The sequence below is a fragment of the Alligator sinensis genome, unplaced genomic scaffold (genome assembly GCF_000455745.1).
Source record: "Alligator sinensis unplaced genomic scaffold, ASM45574v1 scaffold512_2, whole genome shotgun sequence".
Lineage (NCBI taxonomy): Eukaryota > Metazoa > Chordata > Crocodylia > Alligatoridae > Alligator > Alligator sinensis.
Genome location: NW_005842182.1, coordinates 1,577,911 through 1,590,080, shown reverse-complemented (window position 1 = coordinate 1,590,080; position 12,170 = coordinate 1,577,911). Strand labels below are relative to the sequence as shown.

At 39.2% G+C, this 12,170-nt stretch overlaps 1 protein-coding gene across 5 annotated transcripts in view; it reads left to right on the top strand.

The window, feature by feature from the left end:
• The window catches only part of PALLD (palladin, cytoskeletal associated protein), a 355,143-nt gene extending 347,545 nt beyond the window's left edge, over window positions 1–7,598 (top strand). For all 5 annotated transcript variants that reach the window (XM_025207131.1, XM_025207130.1, XM_025207129.1 and 2 more), the window contains 4 exons: window positions 1,609–1,816; window positions 3,012–3,177; window positions 4,072–4,205; window positions 5,365–7,598. In XM_025207131.1, the coding sequence (XP_025062916.1) occupies window positions 1,609–1,816; window positions 3,012–3,177; window positions 4,072–4,205; window positions 5,365–5,537 (681 nt within the window). In that variant the 3' untranslated portion in view covers window positions 5,538–7,598. The remainder of the gene's footprint in view (window positions 1–1,608; window positions 1,817–3,011; window positions 3,178–4,071; window positions 4,206–5,364) is intronic.
• Window positions 7,599–12,170: the final 4,572 nt, after the last annotated feature.

Below are 12,170 nucleotides of genomic sequence, written 5' to 3'. Positions count from 1 at the left end.
TGTGTTGGCCCAAATAGTTAGGCCCTGCTAGAGATACAGACCTGGGGAGCAGCAAGTTTGAGAAACCTGCTGAGTTTTAGCTGCTGAGCTGTTCAGTCACCAGGAGATGGGTAGTATGGTTGAACCCACCACCAGAAATTATGATAATATCCGAGTCAGAGAGAAACTGGTGAACTAGTGAAAGCATACTATTCAGGAGATATTATCCACCACATGATATATTTTGTATGTCAAATACTTCCCTAAATTACTTACTCTTTTAACTGGAAGTGTCAAACATATGAGAACATCCTACAGTTCTATGCGAGTAGAAAGAGAGTGAGCGTGCCTGTAGAGGTCAACTGAACTATTAAAAATATGGTTCTGAGTTCACTTAATAGAACAGCTAGGAGATGGAACTGCTGCTAGGCAGCCCATTTTTTTTTGGTTCGGTTTTTATTTTGTAATTCATTCTTTCTGTAGTGCTGGTCATCCTGAAGATCTTAGGCTTTACAATATTTGGACCACTGTAACTCAGGATTATTTCCATCATTCTTTCCTTAAAAACATTTCTTGTCCAGTTGGCCAGGTTTAAGTGAATAGGCTCATTCTAAGGCAGACTTCATATTAAGGCAGGTAATTTTACCTACCAGTAAAGCACTGCAAAATTACCCTTTTAACCCACCCATCTCAACATTTTCTTTCTGCCTACTGTTTTGAAGCAATTTTTGGCCCTCTGATGTAATTTGTTTACAATATTAAGAGTCAGTTCATTTCTACACTGATGCAGATGTCTGTATCAATAAAAGAAAAACATTTTTGCTCCAAAAATGGCTGCAGATTGTGAATGGGGAAGAATAAGCTTTCTATTTAAGAGAGATTGATTTTTAAAACTCATCAGTATGAACTGGACAGGTATGTCCATGTGAAAATAGGTGAGATGGAAAGCAAAATGATTGCTTCTCATCGCTAATCCTTTTAATCTATTTGATCCATCTGAAACATTACAAAGGTGAGACCAATATGTTTCCTGGTAGAGGCATTAGTGACTTTGTAGAAGACAATTAAAATTCAGATTTGCCATGTTTACTGTAGAATATAACTAGTTTCTCATAATAGCATAAACCTTCTTTCCCAGGAAGTACCTTTCCAATGATGACACATCTCTTACAACAGTCTGAGATTGCTTCAAATTATTTGGATACACAGGTACTGTAGGCAGCACTGACGATAATGAATGATGCATAACTAGAATGGAATCTGGAGTTCATATCTGTTTAGCTGACATGTTTTGTCTACAGGTTTCATTCAGAAACAAAGGCAAACTGAAAAAAGCCAGACAGGTGTCACCCAAACTTTGTTTCACAATGTAATTTTTTTTATTAGACTCAAAATAGGTTTAAACTGATCTAGCCAGTTACACCCATGAAGCAGCACAGCAATCAAATGAGCTGCATAAGGCATGACAGTACAATTCTGTATACATCAGGGTGTAGCTTGTCCATTGTACTGTGTGCTATCCCTAAACTCTCCTACACAAACAAATTCCTTCTTTCCTCTTGAAGTAAAAAGTAAGCAATACAAAACAGAGAAACACTAAGGCTCCTTCCCATTGTTTTCATATTTAAGGTCAGTGGGTTACCAACTCCGGATCTAAGCTGGCAACTCAATGGAAGACCAATTCGTCCTGACAGTTCTCACAAAATGCTGGTGCGCGAGAATGGTGTGCACTCCCTGATCATAGAGCCAGTCACAGCTAGAGATGCTGGAATCTACACATGCATCGCCAGCAACAAAGCTGGTCAGAACACATTCAGCCTGGAGCTCATTGTTGCAGGTAACATCCTTGTGCTGAGACTCTCCATTGGAGGTTGTTCAAGTTGTACGTGAAAATCTGAAATGTAATGTTTTTGAACAACAGCATCTCTTGTGCCTGTGCTTGCACCCTTTCACTCTAGTGAGCTATGAGCGTTAAGGGCTGGAGCAGCCTTAACTGACAATCAGTTCCTTTTCACCACCACGGCTGCAAAATGGCATACCTGCCACACACCTGGATGAGATCAACTCTTAATCATTAGTATTAGGATGGGTTAGTTCTACTTTGCTTTAGGTTTAAATTAACCTGTTTCTCAACAATATTAAATAGTTTTAAGAGGAATTAGTAGCTAGACACATATGGTACAGTAGTGCGGAATCAAAGTCCATATGTTTCAAGAACTATCTCTGACATTACTCTGCCATGCCCATAAGACACAGATAATGCCTTTCACTGATCTGCCTGGGAGAGGGGAACAAAATGGAGCACTACTCTATGTTAATTATTCCCCAGGAAGACCCTAAAAAAAGAGAGACAGGGCTAAATATTTTGTTCTTGAGAAATGCATAGTTGATGAATGCCAGCTTCAAAACAAGCTGGTCACTAACTCAGGGCCAGGGAGAAATATCCTCCCCAACTCATCCTGTGTTCCCAGTAAGCTAAATGGTATAAAGGAGGCTGTTACTTAATCTTATATAGCATATTCAAGGCAATGCTGATTTCTATATGCCAGAATTAAATTTCTCTTGTTAAGGTAATTTGTCTGCACCTGATCCTGTTAGATTAGCAATGTATATGGAAATGAATGACACATTACACACATCCCAGTATGAAGTCACTTCATCCTGGTTGAATCCTAAAATAGTAGACAGAGACCATAAGAACTAAAGGCTCATCCTGTCAGGAGATGGATAGGCCACTGGGTTTAGGAAAGCTTTTATAGGGCACACTGAAGCAATTGCAGTGTGAGTTTTGAGTGTGGCAAATTTAGTTGAACAGAGAAAACATTTCATTTGGCTCTACTCCAAGCCACCTGTCTGCTACTCGGGTCAGAATCAGGACATAATTTACTTCCGCTGATCCAGCATCAGGTAGTGCTGTACTAACCATCACAGAAGGAATGGTCTAAAATCTTCTATTTAGCTGCGTACCTTCAGGGACAACAGTTAAACAATATCAGCACTGTAAATATTACTGACATCTCTTTTTTTTACAGCTAAGGAAGTACACAAGCCACCAGTGTTTATAGAGAAGCTACAGAACACGGGAGTGGCTGAGGGATACCCAGTGCGACTGGAGTGCCGCGTCTATGGAGTGCCACCTCCTCAGATATTTTGGAAGAAAGAGAATGAGTCACTCACCTATAACACTGACAGAGTGAGGTCAGGCCAGTTTAATATTCTGTACAATGAATCTGATTAAAAACCAAACAAACCACAACTGAAATAGCCTAATACAATCAAAGGAATATGAAGTTGGAAGAATACTTAGCATTTACAGCATCTAATAAGAATTATTACTCACAGAAACCCTATGAGGTATGTAAGTATTATTGTCTCCATTTTACAGCTGGAGAACAAGAATCACATAGGAAACGGGGGTTTAGGTTGTAGCCGTGTTGGTCTAAGGATATAGGCAGACAAGGTTCCTTGGGTGAATTTGATATCTTTTCATTCCATCCAGGAAGAGCACACACCAACTGCTGCAGCTTCCTGAGCCTGACGAAGGGTTTTTGAACCCGAAAGCTTGCTTAATAACTATTCTCCAACCATTTGGGTTGGAACATAGGAAACGTGCTTTTTAAATTCAGAGCCGAGCCAATGACTCAGCCAGGATTAAAACATATTAGTTGCTTCCGAATCCTGTGTTCAGACAACTACGTTTGCCTCCACAGTTTAAGCAAACAAAAGTGTATTGTCTTTTTTAAAGAAAAAAAAAAAGAAAACACAAAAAGGCTAGAAACCAAGTATACCATTTAGATTCCCAGAGGCCCCCTGCATTTTCACCACTGAAGCTCACTCAGCACCTAAAGGTCTGCTTCTCCTCTTATCTTTACATATTAATTTTGTTTAAATAGCTGATATTCATTTTTCACTTGGTATGTACATCTCTCTCTCACTTCGGTGGGTATTATGTGCTTATTTAGATGGGAACATCACATTATTTATAAACTTGCTTTTTAAAATTCTCCCTGTAAGGTTATGTTCCTAAACAACATTCTTTGTCCTGCAGCCACCATTCCATATGGAGTTTTAATCACCTCTTTCTCTTTTCAGTATGCACCAGGATAATCATGGCTACATCTGCCTGCTTATTCAGGGAGCTACAAAAGAAGATGCCGGTTGGTATACTGTGTCAGCTAAGAATGAGGCTGGAATAGTGTCCTGCACTGCCAGGCTGGATGTGTATAGTAAGTGATTCCTATTATTAAAAATGCAGTCAAATAAAACCTACCTCTCCCAAAACAGCAGTTCTAATGAACTTGTATACAGAAGGTTTATGTTGGTCTCTCTTTTATTTATAGTTTCTCCACAGTAATAGCGAGCCATATCAAGACAGCAAATACTCTGTTGAAGTACATTTTATCACCTTTCAAATACTTAAAGCAAAATGAGCATTTGCGATTCTTCTAGTTGCATCTGGCTTATTCACCCCAACATCCTTAGCAGTAACAGTAAATGGCATGACTGCATTAATTCTTTGGGTTCTTATTACAATGCTGTGCTAGCACTAGTTTTTAACCTTTTGTATGATTTTCCAAACTTGTCTAAAATGCACCCAAAACAAATACCAGTAGGCAAGAAATTCTGGTCTTGTGGCTTGCTGCTTAATTAGCTAATATAGTTAAATATAGCTCCTCTGTTGTGAATTGATCTTAAATCTAAATTAAATAACTGATTAGATTTCTGACCAACACCATAACTGAGTGAAATAGTTATTCATGTTATGATTTGGTTGCAATGCTGTAATTTGTTGCAAGGTAGAAAATCCAAATTAAACTCTACATAGGTTTGTCATTCTCCAGGTTGCACAGGCAATGGTGATGACCAGTTGGCTCCCACTGATATCAGTCAGGGACAACTCCAATGAAGAGGAATAGAATTATATGGGTGGGGGGTGGTGTTCGAATCTAGCCTGGTATCTTTATTCACTGAGGGGAAGGGGGGGTGATTGCAGTGATCCATCTGGAAAACTGGAGGCCGCCAAGTCCAACTGTACTTGGCCAGTAAGGAAGTCATGACAACATACAGCCCTAAGAAGAATTCAAGGGGATAGAGGAAGGGGGATGCTTGAGGGAGAGAAGTGGTGGCTAAAGGCAGAATAACAAGCTGGATGACAATTTCCAGTCTTAACCTGTGCTATGTTCTTACCACAGTAGCAGTAAGAGCAAAATACAGCTGTTATGTAAATAAGCACAAAAACAAGAAAGTAAAAAAAAGGCTTTGAGATAATATCTCTCTGCTTTTCAAGAGCAGATCACTCATTCATCTATAGGACCTTACATAAGTGCAGTATTCCTGTTACATGAACGAAACCAGCTGAATTTCTTCCTGTTCTTAAATCTGTAGCTCAGTGGCAACAACACCCTCAGACCACCAAGCCAAAGAAGGTACGTCCCTCAGCCAGTCGATATGCAGCACTTTCTGACCAAGGACTAGACATCAGGGCAGCGTTCCAGCCTGAAGCAAACCCAGTTCATCTGACATTACAGTCTGGCTTGGTAGAGAGTGATGACCTGTAAACCCGAGCTGCCGTACCCATCTTTTTTCTTTCAACGCAGAAACACTGAAAACTGTTGCCTTGATCAATGATACTTCTATGTCACTTTATGTAAGAGGCAAACACCTTCAAGTACAAGACATAAAGAACACCTTAACCATATATTTCTTATTCATTATACCAAATTAGGAAAATAAGTAGCTGATTAATAATAGAAATGTATACATTGCACAGAAAAAAAAATCACGATCACCATCAACTCCTATCTAGGTTGCTTCAACTCCTGTGAATAACCATTTTTATAAAGCCAAAATACTAAAGCAAACCAGAGTTTTTAGAAGTAAGCACACTGTTTGTCACCAAGTGCTTTCATAAGCAAGATATATTTGCTACACGATCATCGGTGGTGCAAGGCATTTCATTTGAGGCCATTAGACCGCAAACAAAAAAATAGAATGTATGGTTATCTTTTTGCAATTCTCAAATGGCAATGTATTCTGATAGCTACAGTGAATAAGTGCAATATTGTAAAAATAAAACAGGAAGGGAGAAGGAAGAGAAATTTAAGTAAATGCCTTATTTCTGCAAGCTGATTTCTGTTCTACGGTGAAAAACAACTACGTGCCTAAAATGTTATTGATTAGCATTGGCAATTCTATATAGCAAAGTCAACACCTTAGTTCTGGATTTTTTTATATCCATTTTTTTCTTTTGTGCCATCTAGCAGGAGGCTTATCTACATACTGCAAGGCTAATTTAAGCATAAATAATTTAACCTGTTCATCTCGAAGAATAAAAGCTGAGGTATAATAATGCTCCACTACAGACTATAAATCCCATCACCTAGGTGAGAGGCATGTGTGGGAGAAAGAAAAATGCCAACAGTTTAGTTTTACTTCATTAGGTTAGCAAACAGGGGCGAATAGGGCAAAAAGACTGGACCTTTCTTATGGGTTCTTTGAAAACAGTCTGCAAAATCATAAGAGCACTGCCATTCACATATCTGAAATCCTAAATTCAATTGAACACAGGAGAGTGTAAGTACTGGACATTTCTGATTGTTTAGAGCTTGTGTAGTAAGTCTGAGGATTCTAGAAGTGTATAGCAAGTGGAATATGGGTTGAGTTTGCTATATGGGTTGAAATGACAAGTATACACAATAGGGGATAGATTAGTAGATCTGAGGGAAGCAAAGAATGAAGATGGACAAAAATCCCAACACATTTTGTGCCATAATATTTTTAACAAAGCATGTGTATGTGGTGGATGGTATTATTTGTTCTCTTTCCTACTGTAGGATAACACAATAACCCTACCAAGGCTAGGGTGTGTGTACAGTAGGCAAAAATGTTAGAAGAGCTACTTTCAGAATGTAAAGCAATTCTACACCAAACTAGACTCTACCTAGTCAAACTATATTAGGCAGTTTTGATTCACAACCAGTTAATTTTAATTGAAGGGGTGGGTTGGGGTGTAAGAATTTGATTAGGCCTGATGGGGGAGAATGAGGTTTTGATGGTACGAGCGTACTTTGCTATGAAAGGAAAACACTGTATTCCTTATATGAAGCACATATATGGTATCTTTCATTATTTATAATAAAAGTGTTGAAATCTTTTATCTCAGTTCAGTTATTCAAGTCCAGTACTTAGTTTTTTTATTTTTTATTTTGTAATTGTGTACCACACCATATATATGCATTACTGCTATACATGTATTGCTTTGTACTTCTGTGTAAGTACACAAACCAAGTTTTTAGCAGTTAATAAACTTAAGCACATACGATAGTTCTATTCTATGCAGATTGGTGCCGACTATGGCCACACCCATAGGCATTGCTAATCTAAATTAATGTCATACACAGTCTGTCATATGGAAAAAATCTACCTATATTTAGGAAAATTATGTTGTATCATTTGCCAAATGTTTTGACTGTGACATGCTAATTTACCATTTGTTTAGCTTCACTAGCATTATTTTGCCACCTTTATTTGTATTTATAAAAAATGTACTATTCATATCATTTTGGATTGATGTGCTGACATGTGGGTTTAATATCAATAAATATTACACCAATAGAAAATTGTCATTTTCTGAGGTAAGATGTTCACATCTGTTTCTATATGAGGATTCACATAAAAGGTTAGAGCTTTGAGCTGTGAATAAGGACAGGTTCTTTAAAGTTTCTAAAGACAGCTGGTTTGCAGAATTTTATCTGGTCCAAGGAACAGCACTCAAGAGCCACCATTGTAAAACTAGAATTGTATTCAATTTTTTATATTTTGTGATTCATTTGCATGTACTATTGCAGCAACCTAGACCGTCTTCAATATCCAGACCCCCACTACCTAACAGAGACGAAGTCTGAATGTTTTCATGGAAGCCATGCTATGATTGACTGGTACTTGAATAGGTTGTTTTGATTATTTTTGTTCTTACAAAATAAATCATGACAGTATTGAACTCAGGGTTCTTAAAGTTAAATTCTGAACCCTTCCACCCTATGCCATCCATAAAGAGATGCAAGTTACCACTAATCAGAAAAGTATTAATCAAATCACAACTCACCCTATAAAAAAGAATAAGCCAAATTCAGTCCTAGAATAAATGGTTGCACTGCCAGCAATGCCAGTGGAGCTGCACCTGTTTACACTAGATCTGAATTTGGCATAGTAAGTATAAATCGATGACAGGTTTTGAGAGCCAGATAAAATAAAGACATCTGGAATGCGTGATTTATTCAGTAGCTTGTGTCTCTGATATAATATACACAAAAAGCAATAGACAAATAGATCCTTCTAACTAATCATCTATACATTTAGCTCCTTAGTGGGTGCATCTACACATGCCATTAATGTGAAGAAATAAACTTCGGAGCAGTCTGAGCCTGCGTAAACTACGCCCCGGTTCCAGTGTCTACACGTGCACCTGGGACAGCAGCAATTTGAACCAGGGTGGAGCAGATCCAGCCTGTTGGGGGACATGGGGTGTGGGAGGGTCAGTCCCAGGCTCCAGGTCATAGTAGAGGGGCTGATTGGGGCAGGAGGGTGCTGAAAATAAAGTTGTGTGACTAGACAGCAGGTAGGAGTCTCGACAGCAGGTAGCTGGCTGGGCTGACCAGGTGCAATTGATACCCAGTCAACACCATTGCACATGTTGACAGTGATGCTTTACTCCACAGCTAATTAGTTTACTCCATAGTAAAGTGCATGTGTAGACGTGGCCATTTGGTAGAAGAAATCTCCCTACTTTACTTTCACTTTACATATGTACATAGACATACAAAAATAGTAAATCACATATGAAACTTTAACTAAGACTCGAGGCTGTTATTTTCTGTAACTATAAACAACAATCCACTGTGCTGTTACTTAGCTACTGAGGATGTTGTTGTGGGCTTACATATACAGAGATAGAAATTTGTGTGGCACAAGCATAAAGATACATTTGTGCTGTCCAAAAATTTAGAAATGAATTAGAAGCTCATTGGATCATCAAGATTACTTTATAGAGAGATTACTTTATGAAGGGAAAAGAAATTTCTGGACAAACTACATTCAACCAAGATTTATATAACGTGACTCTGGTGTAACTGATGGCACAGACTTCTCTGCTGTCCTGTAAAGTGTCTGTAGCTAAGTATTCACTGATCTTTAAAGTGATTGGGAAACCTTATCAATTAAAGCATATTTACAAAGCAATTCAAAACTAGATACAACCACATTTTGAAATAAACTGATGGGGACCCCCATTCACAGCAGCAAAAGTGATATGGCTAAATTCACATATCCTCCATGGAACACAGTCAGTTTTTCTCAGCTTTTGGAATCTAGCTAGGACTAGCTCCAGAAACAAACAAGCAAAGTTGATTAAATTATCTTGCCTTGCATTATTTTTCCCAATAAAAGCCTTATTCTAAAATACAAAATCTGTCAACCCCTACACAAGGAGATAATCCAGACCAAAAGGCAGCAGTACCTGCAGAGCAATGATCTCAGATGCCATAAAGAGTAAGAACTAACTTGGATCCAATGACTCCAGGAAATAAATAGAAGATTGTGTTATATATGGCACTGCAGTCATTTTATAACACTGGGGAATGGCCAGACCTTACTTACTGACCTCACTTTCTAGTTCTGCAGTAGCATAACTAAGCCAGAAACAGCTGCAGAGTAAGAGAGAGATAGGAAAAAATAGAACATGGCCACTACTCAGACTGATTAGATCATTTACAGCAGAAGCCATAAAAAAAATCTCATCACACTGAATAGGTTAGATTATTGCCAGCACGTATTACAAAAAGAAAAAAGAAAAAGATAACATCACTAACCATGCTGTTAAAAGCCCTTCGGTCAACTGTTGGCCTAGAATTAGCAAAGAATGCCTCAAAGTAAAGCTACAAGGGGGACTGGTATGACCTCATTTCCATTATTCAACTGCTCTAAACACTATCTGCAGTGTTTACAAGGGAGCTGCATGTAGCATTTGTATCCTAAAAAGGTATCTCTACTCTTGACAGACAATATAGTCACTTACTCTTTTCCAGATGATTCAGGGATTTTCTTCTAGATTACTATTATAGGGGAGCCATAGTTGAAATCCACAGATTCTTAACTATGGTCCCTTTCGTATACCATTAATAAATACCTGCCACACACGATAATCAAACATTTCATTATAGAGCTCCTCAAATTAATTTGAGAAACTTTTTAAACTGATTATAGGAAATGTCATAACTTCTATAAATTCTATAGTTCTGTCTGCTACTCAGTCTCTGGTCAGGTACTAGTTTACATATTCCAGTCCGACCAGAAACATGTAATTTCTCTTATTAAGTAGAACCTTGAATGAAATTACATAACAGTAATATCTCCAATAATAAAAGGCATTTAACAACAGCTATTAAATTCTATGCAGCATACAGATATTTGTCATATTCGTGTATATAGCAAGGGCAATTCCCTGACGAACTGGAGTATGAAAAACTGTTTGCAAAATTTCATCTAAAAGAACTGGTAATGAAGGCAGGTACAGAAGGTAGATTTCTAAGTAAATACAAAATGGGTATATGTAATATTACTATTCTATTCTGTCAACTGTTTCCCTCAAATGTAATTATGCAGAGCATATAATATAGCTAAGACAAGTCTGACAGACCATGAAGTTATTTTAATGAATATCAAGGGATATACCAAGGGAACTGGACTGGCATACTCAAACAAAACAACTTCTCAGTTTAATAAGTTCAAGGGCAACAAACCTGCTTACGGACAAGCTTAGTGGGAATGGAATCACAGAATCAGAGCGAGGTAGGGCTGGAAAGGACCTCAAATGGTCTAGACCAACCCCCTGCCTAAGGCAGGCTCACCCTATCAAAACCATCCTATACAAATCTACTGCCTAACCTCTTAGCAAAATGAGTCAACCCTGACACAACATATGCCATATGCCCACATGCCATTAACACCCTTATCCGCCACAAGTAAAGCGGGGGGCTATGGCAGCCAATGTTCTACAGCTATAAAGGTTGTCAATGTATGCTCAAGAAATCCCAGGAAGAGGGCCACACTCCTCACTACAGAGGAAGACAAAAAGCCCAACAGTCAATACCAATCTGACCATGGGGTAAAATTCCTTCCTGACACCAAATATGGCAATTGCTCTGACCCTGAACAGAGGGGCAAGACTGTCTAGCCGGGAACCTCCAGGTTTATATCCCAGCAGGAGCACTGCACACCTCAGTCCCAATCCCCAGTCTTGGCTGCAGCCAACACCCGATGCCTCTGAGGAGGGCTTAAAAAAAAACCCCTGATATAGTAGGCATGCAAGAAGCAGAGGTGGGGAAGAGGGGGAGTTCCTTCCCAGCCCCATGCAGCAGCCAGCAAAGCCCAGAAGCATGAGAAATGTCCACAGCAGAGCACAGGCATAGCTACATCCATCACCAGTGGCTGTCCACCTTCCTCTTGAACACCTACAGTGATAGAGAGTCCACAATGAATCATAATACATTCACATGCTTTTTTCTGATTACTAACAGCAAACCTCTTTTCTTGCATGTGAAATAAGTGTGACAAATCGTCAATGTTTAGTCCACATTTACTTCATTATGCAACATCGTCTACAAAGCCCCTGTATCTGAGATGTTCGAGGAGGACTTGTCCCCAAGGAAGAGAAATTATTTTTAAGCAACTATGATCTTCAAAACATTTTGTCCACATACATATGAAATCAGAAACTTTTGACTGGCAATATCCAGTGGAAACATGACTGAACTTTACATGTCATTGTGTCCTGTCTGTGCGGGCTGGGTGCGACCCGAGCCCTTTTCCGTGCTGCACGTGGGCTGTGGCCAGCAGCCCGGGCACGCCGGGTCGGAGAGGGAAGGCCGTCGAGCTGGAATTAGGCACAAACGCTTAGCGGTAGTTTTAAAGATTGTTTACTTACACCGAGATGGCAGTGGTGCAGGCTGGAAAACTTGCTTGAGTTGCGGTTCCAGACACGGACAACACAGACGGTCTAATGGAGGTTGCTAGGCTCCACGGAACAGAGCTCCGGATGCTCTGGGTGAACGAGCCACCAAAATCAGAATCATAGGTACGTCTTATAAAAGTTGCGCTCGAAGACAGGAAGAGGTGGGCGATGGATCAGGTCGCCA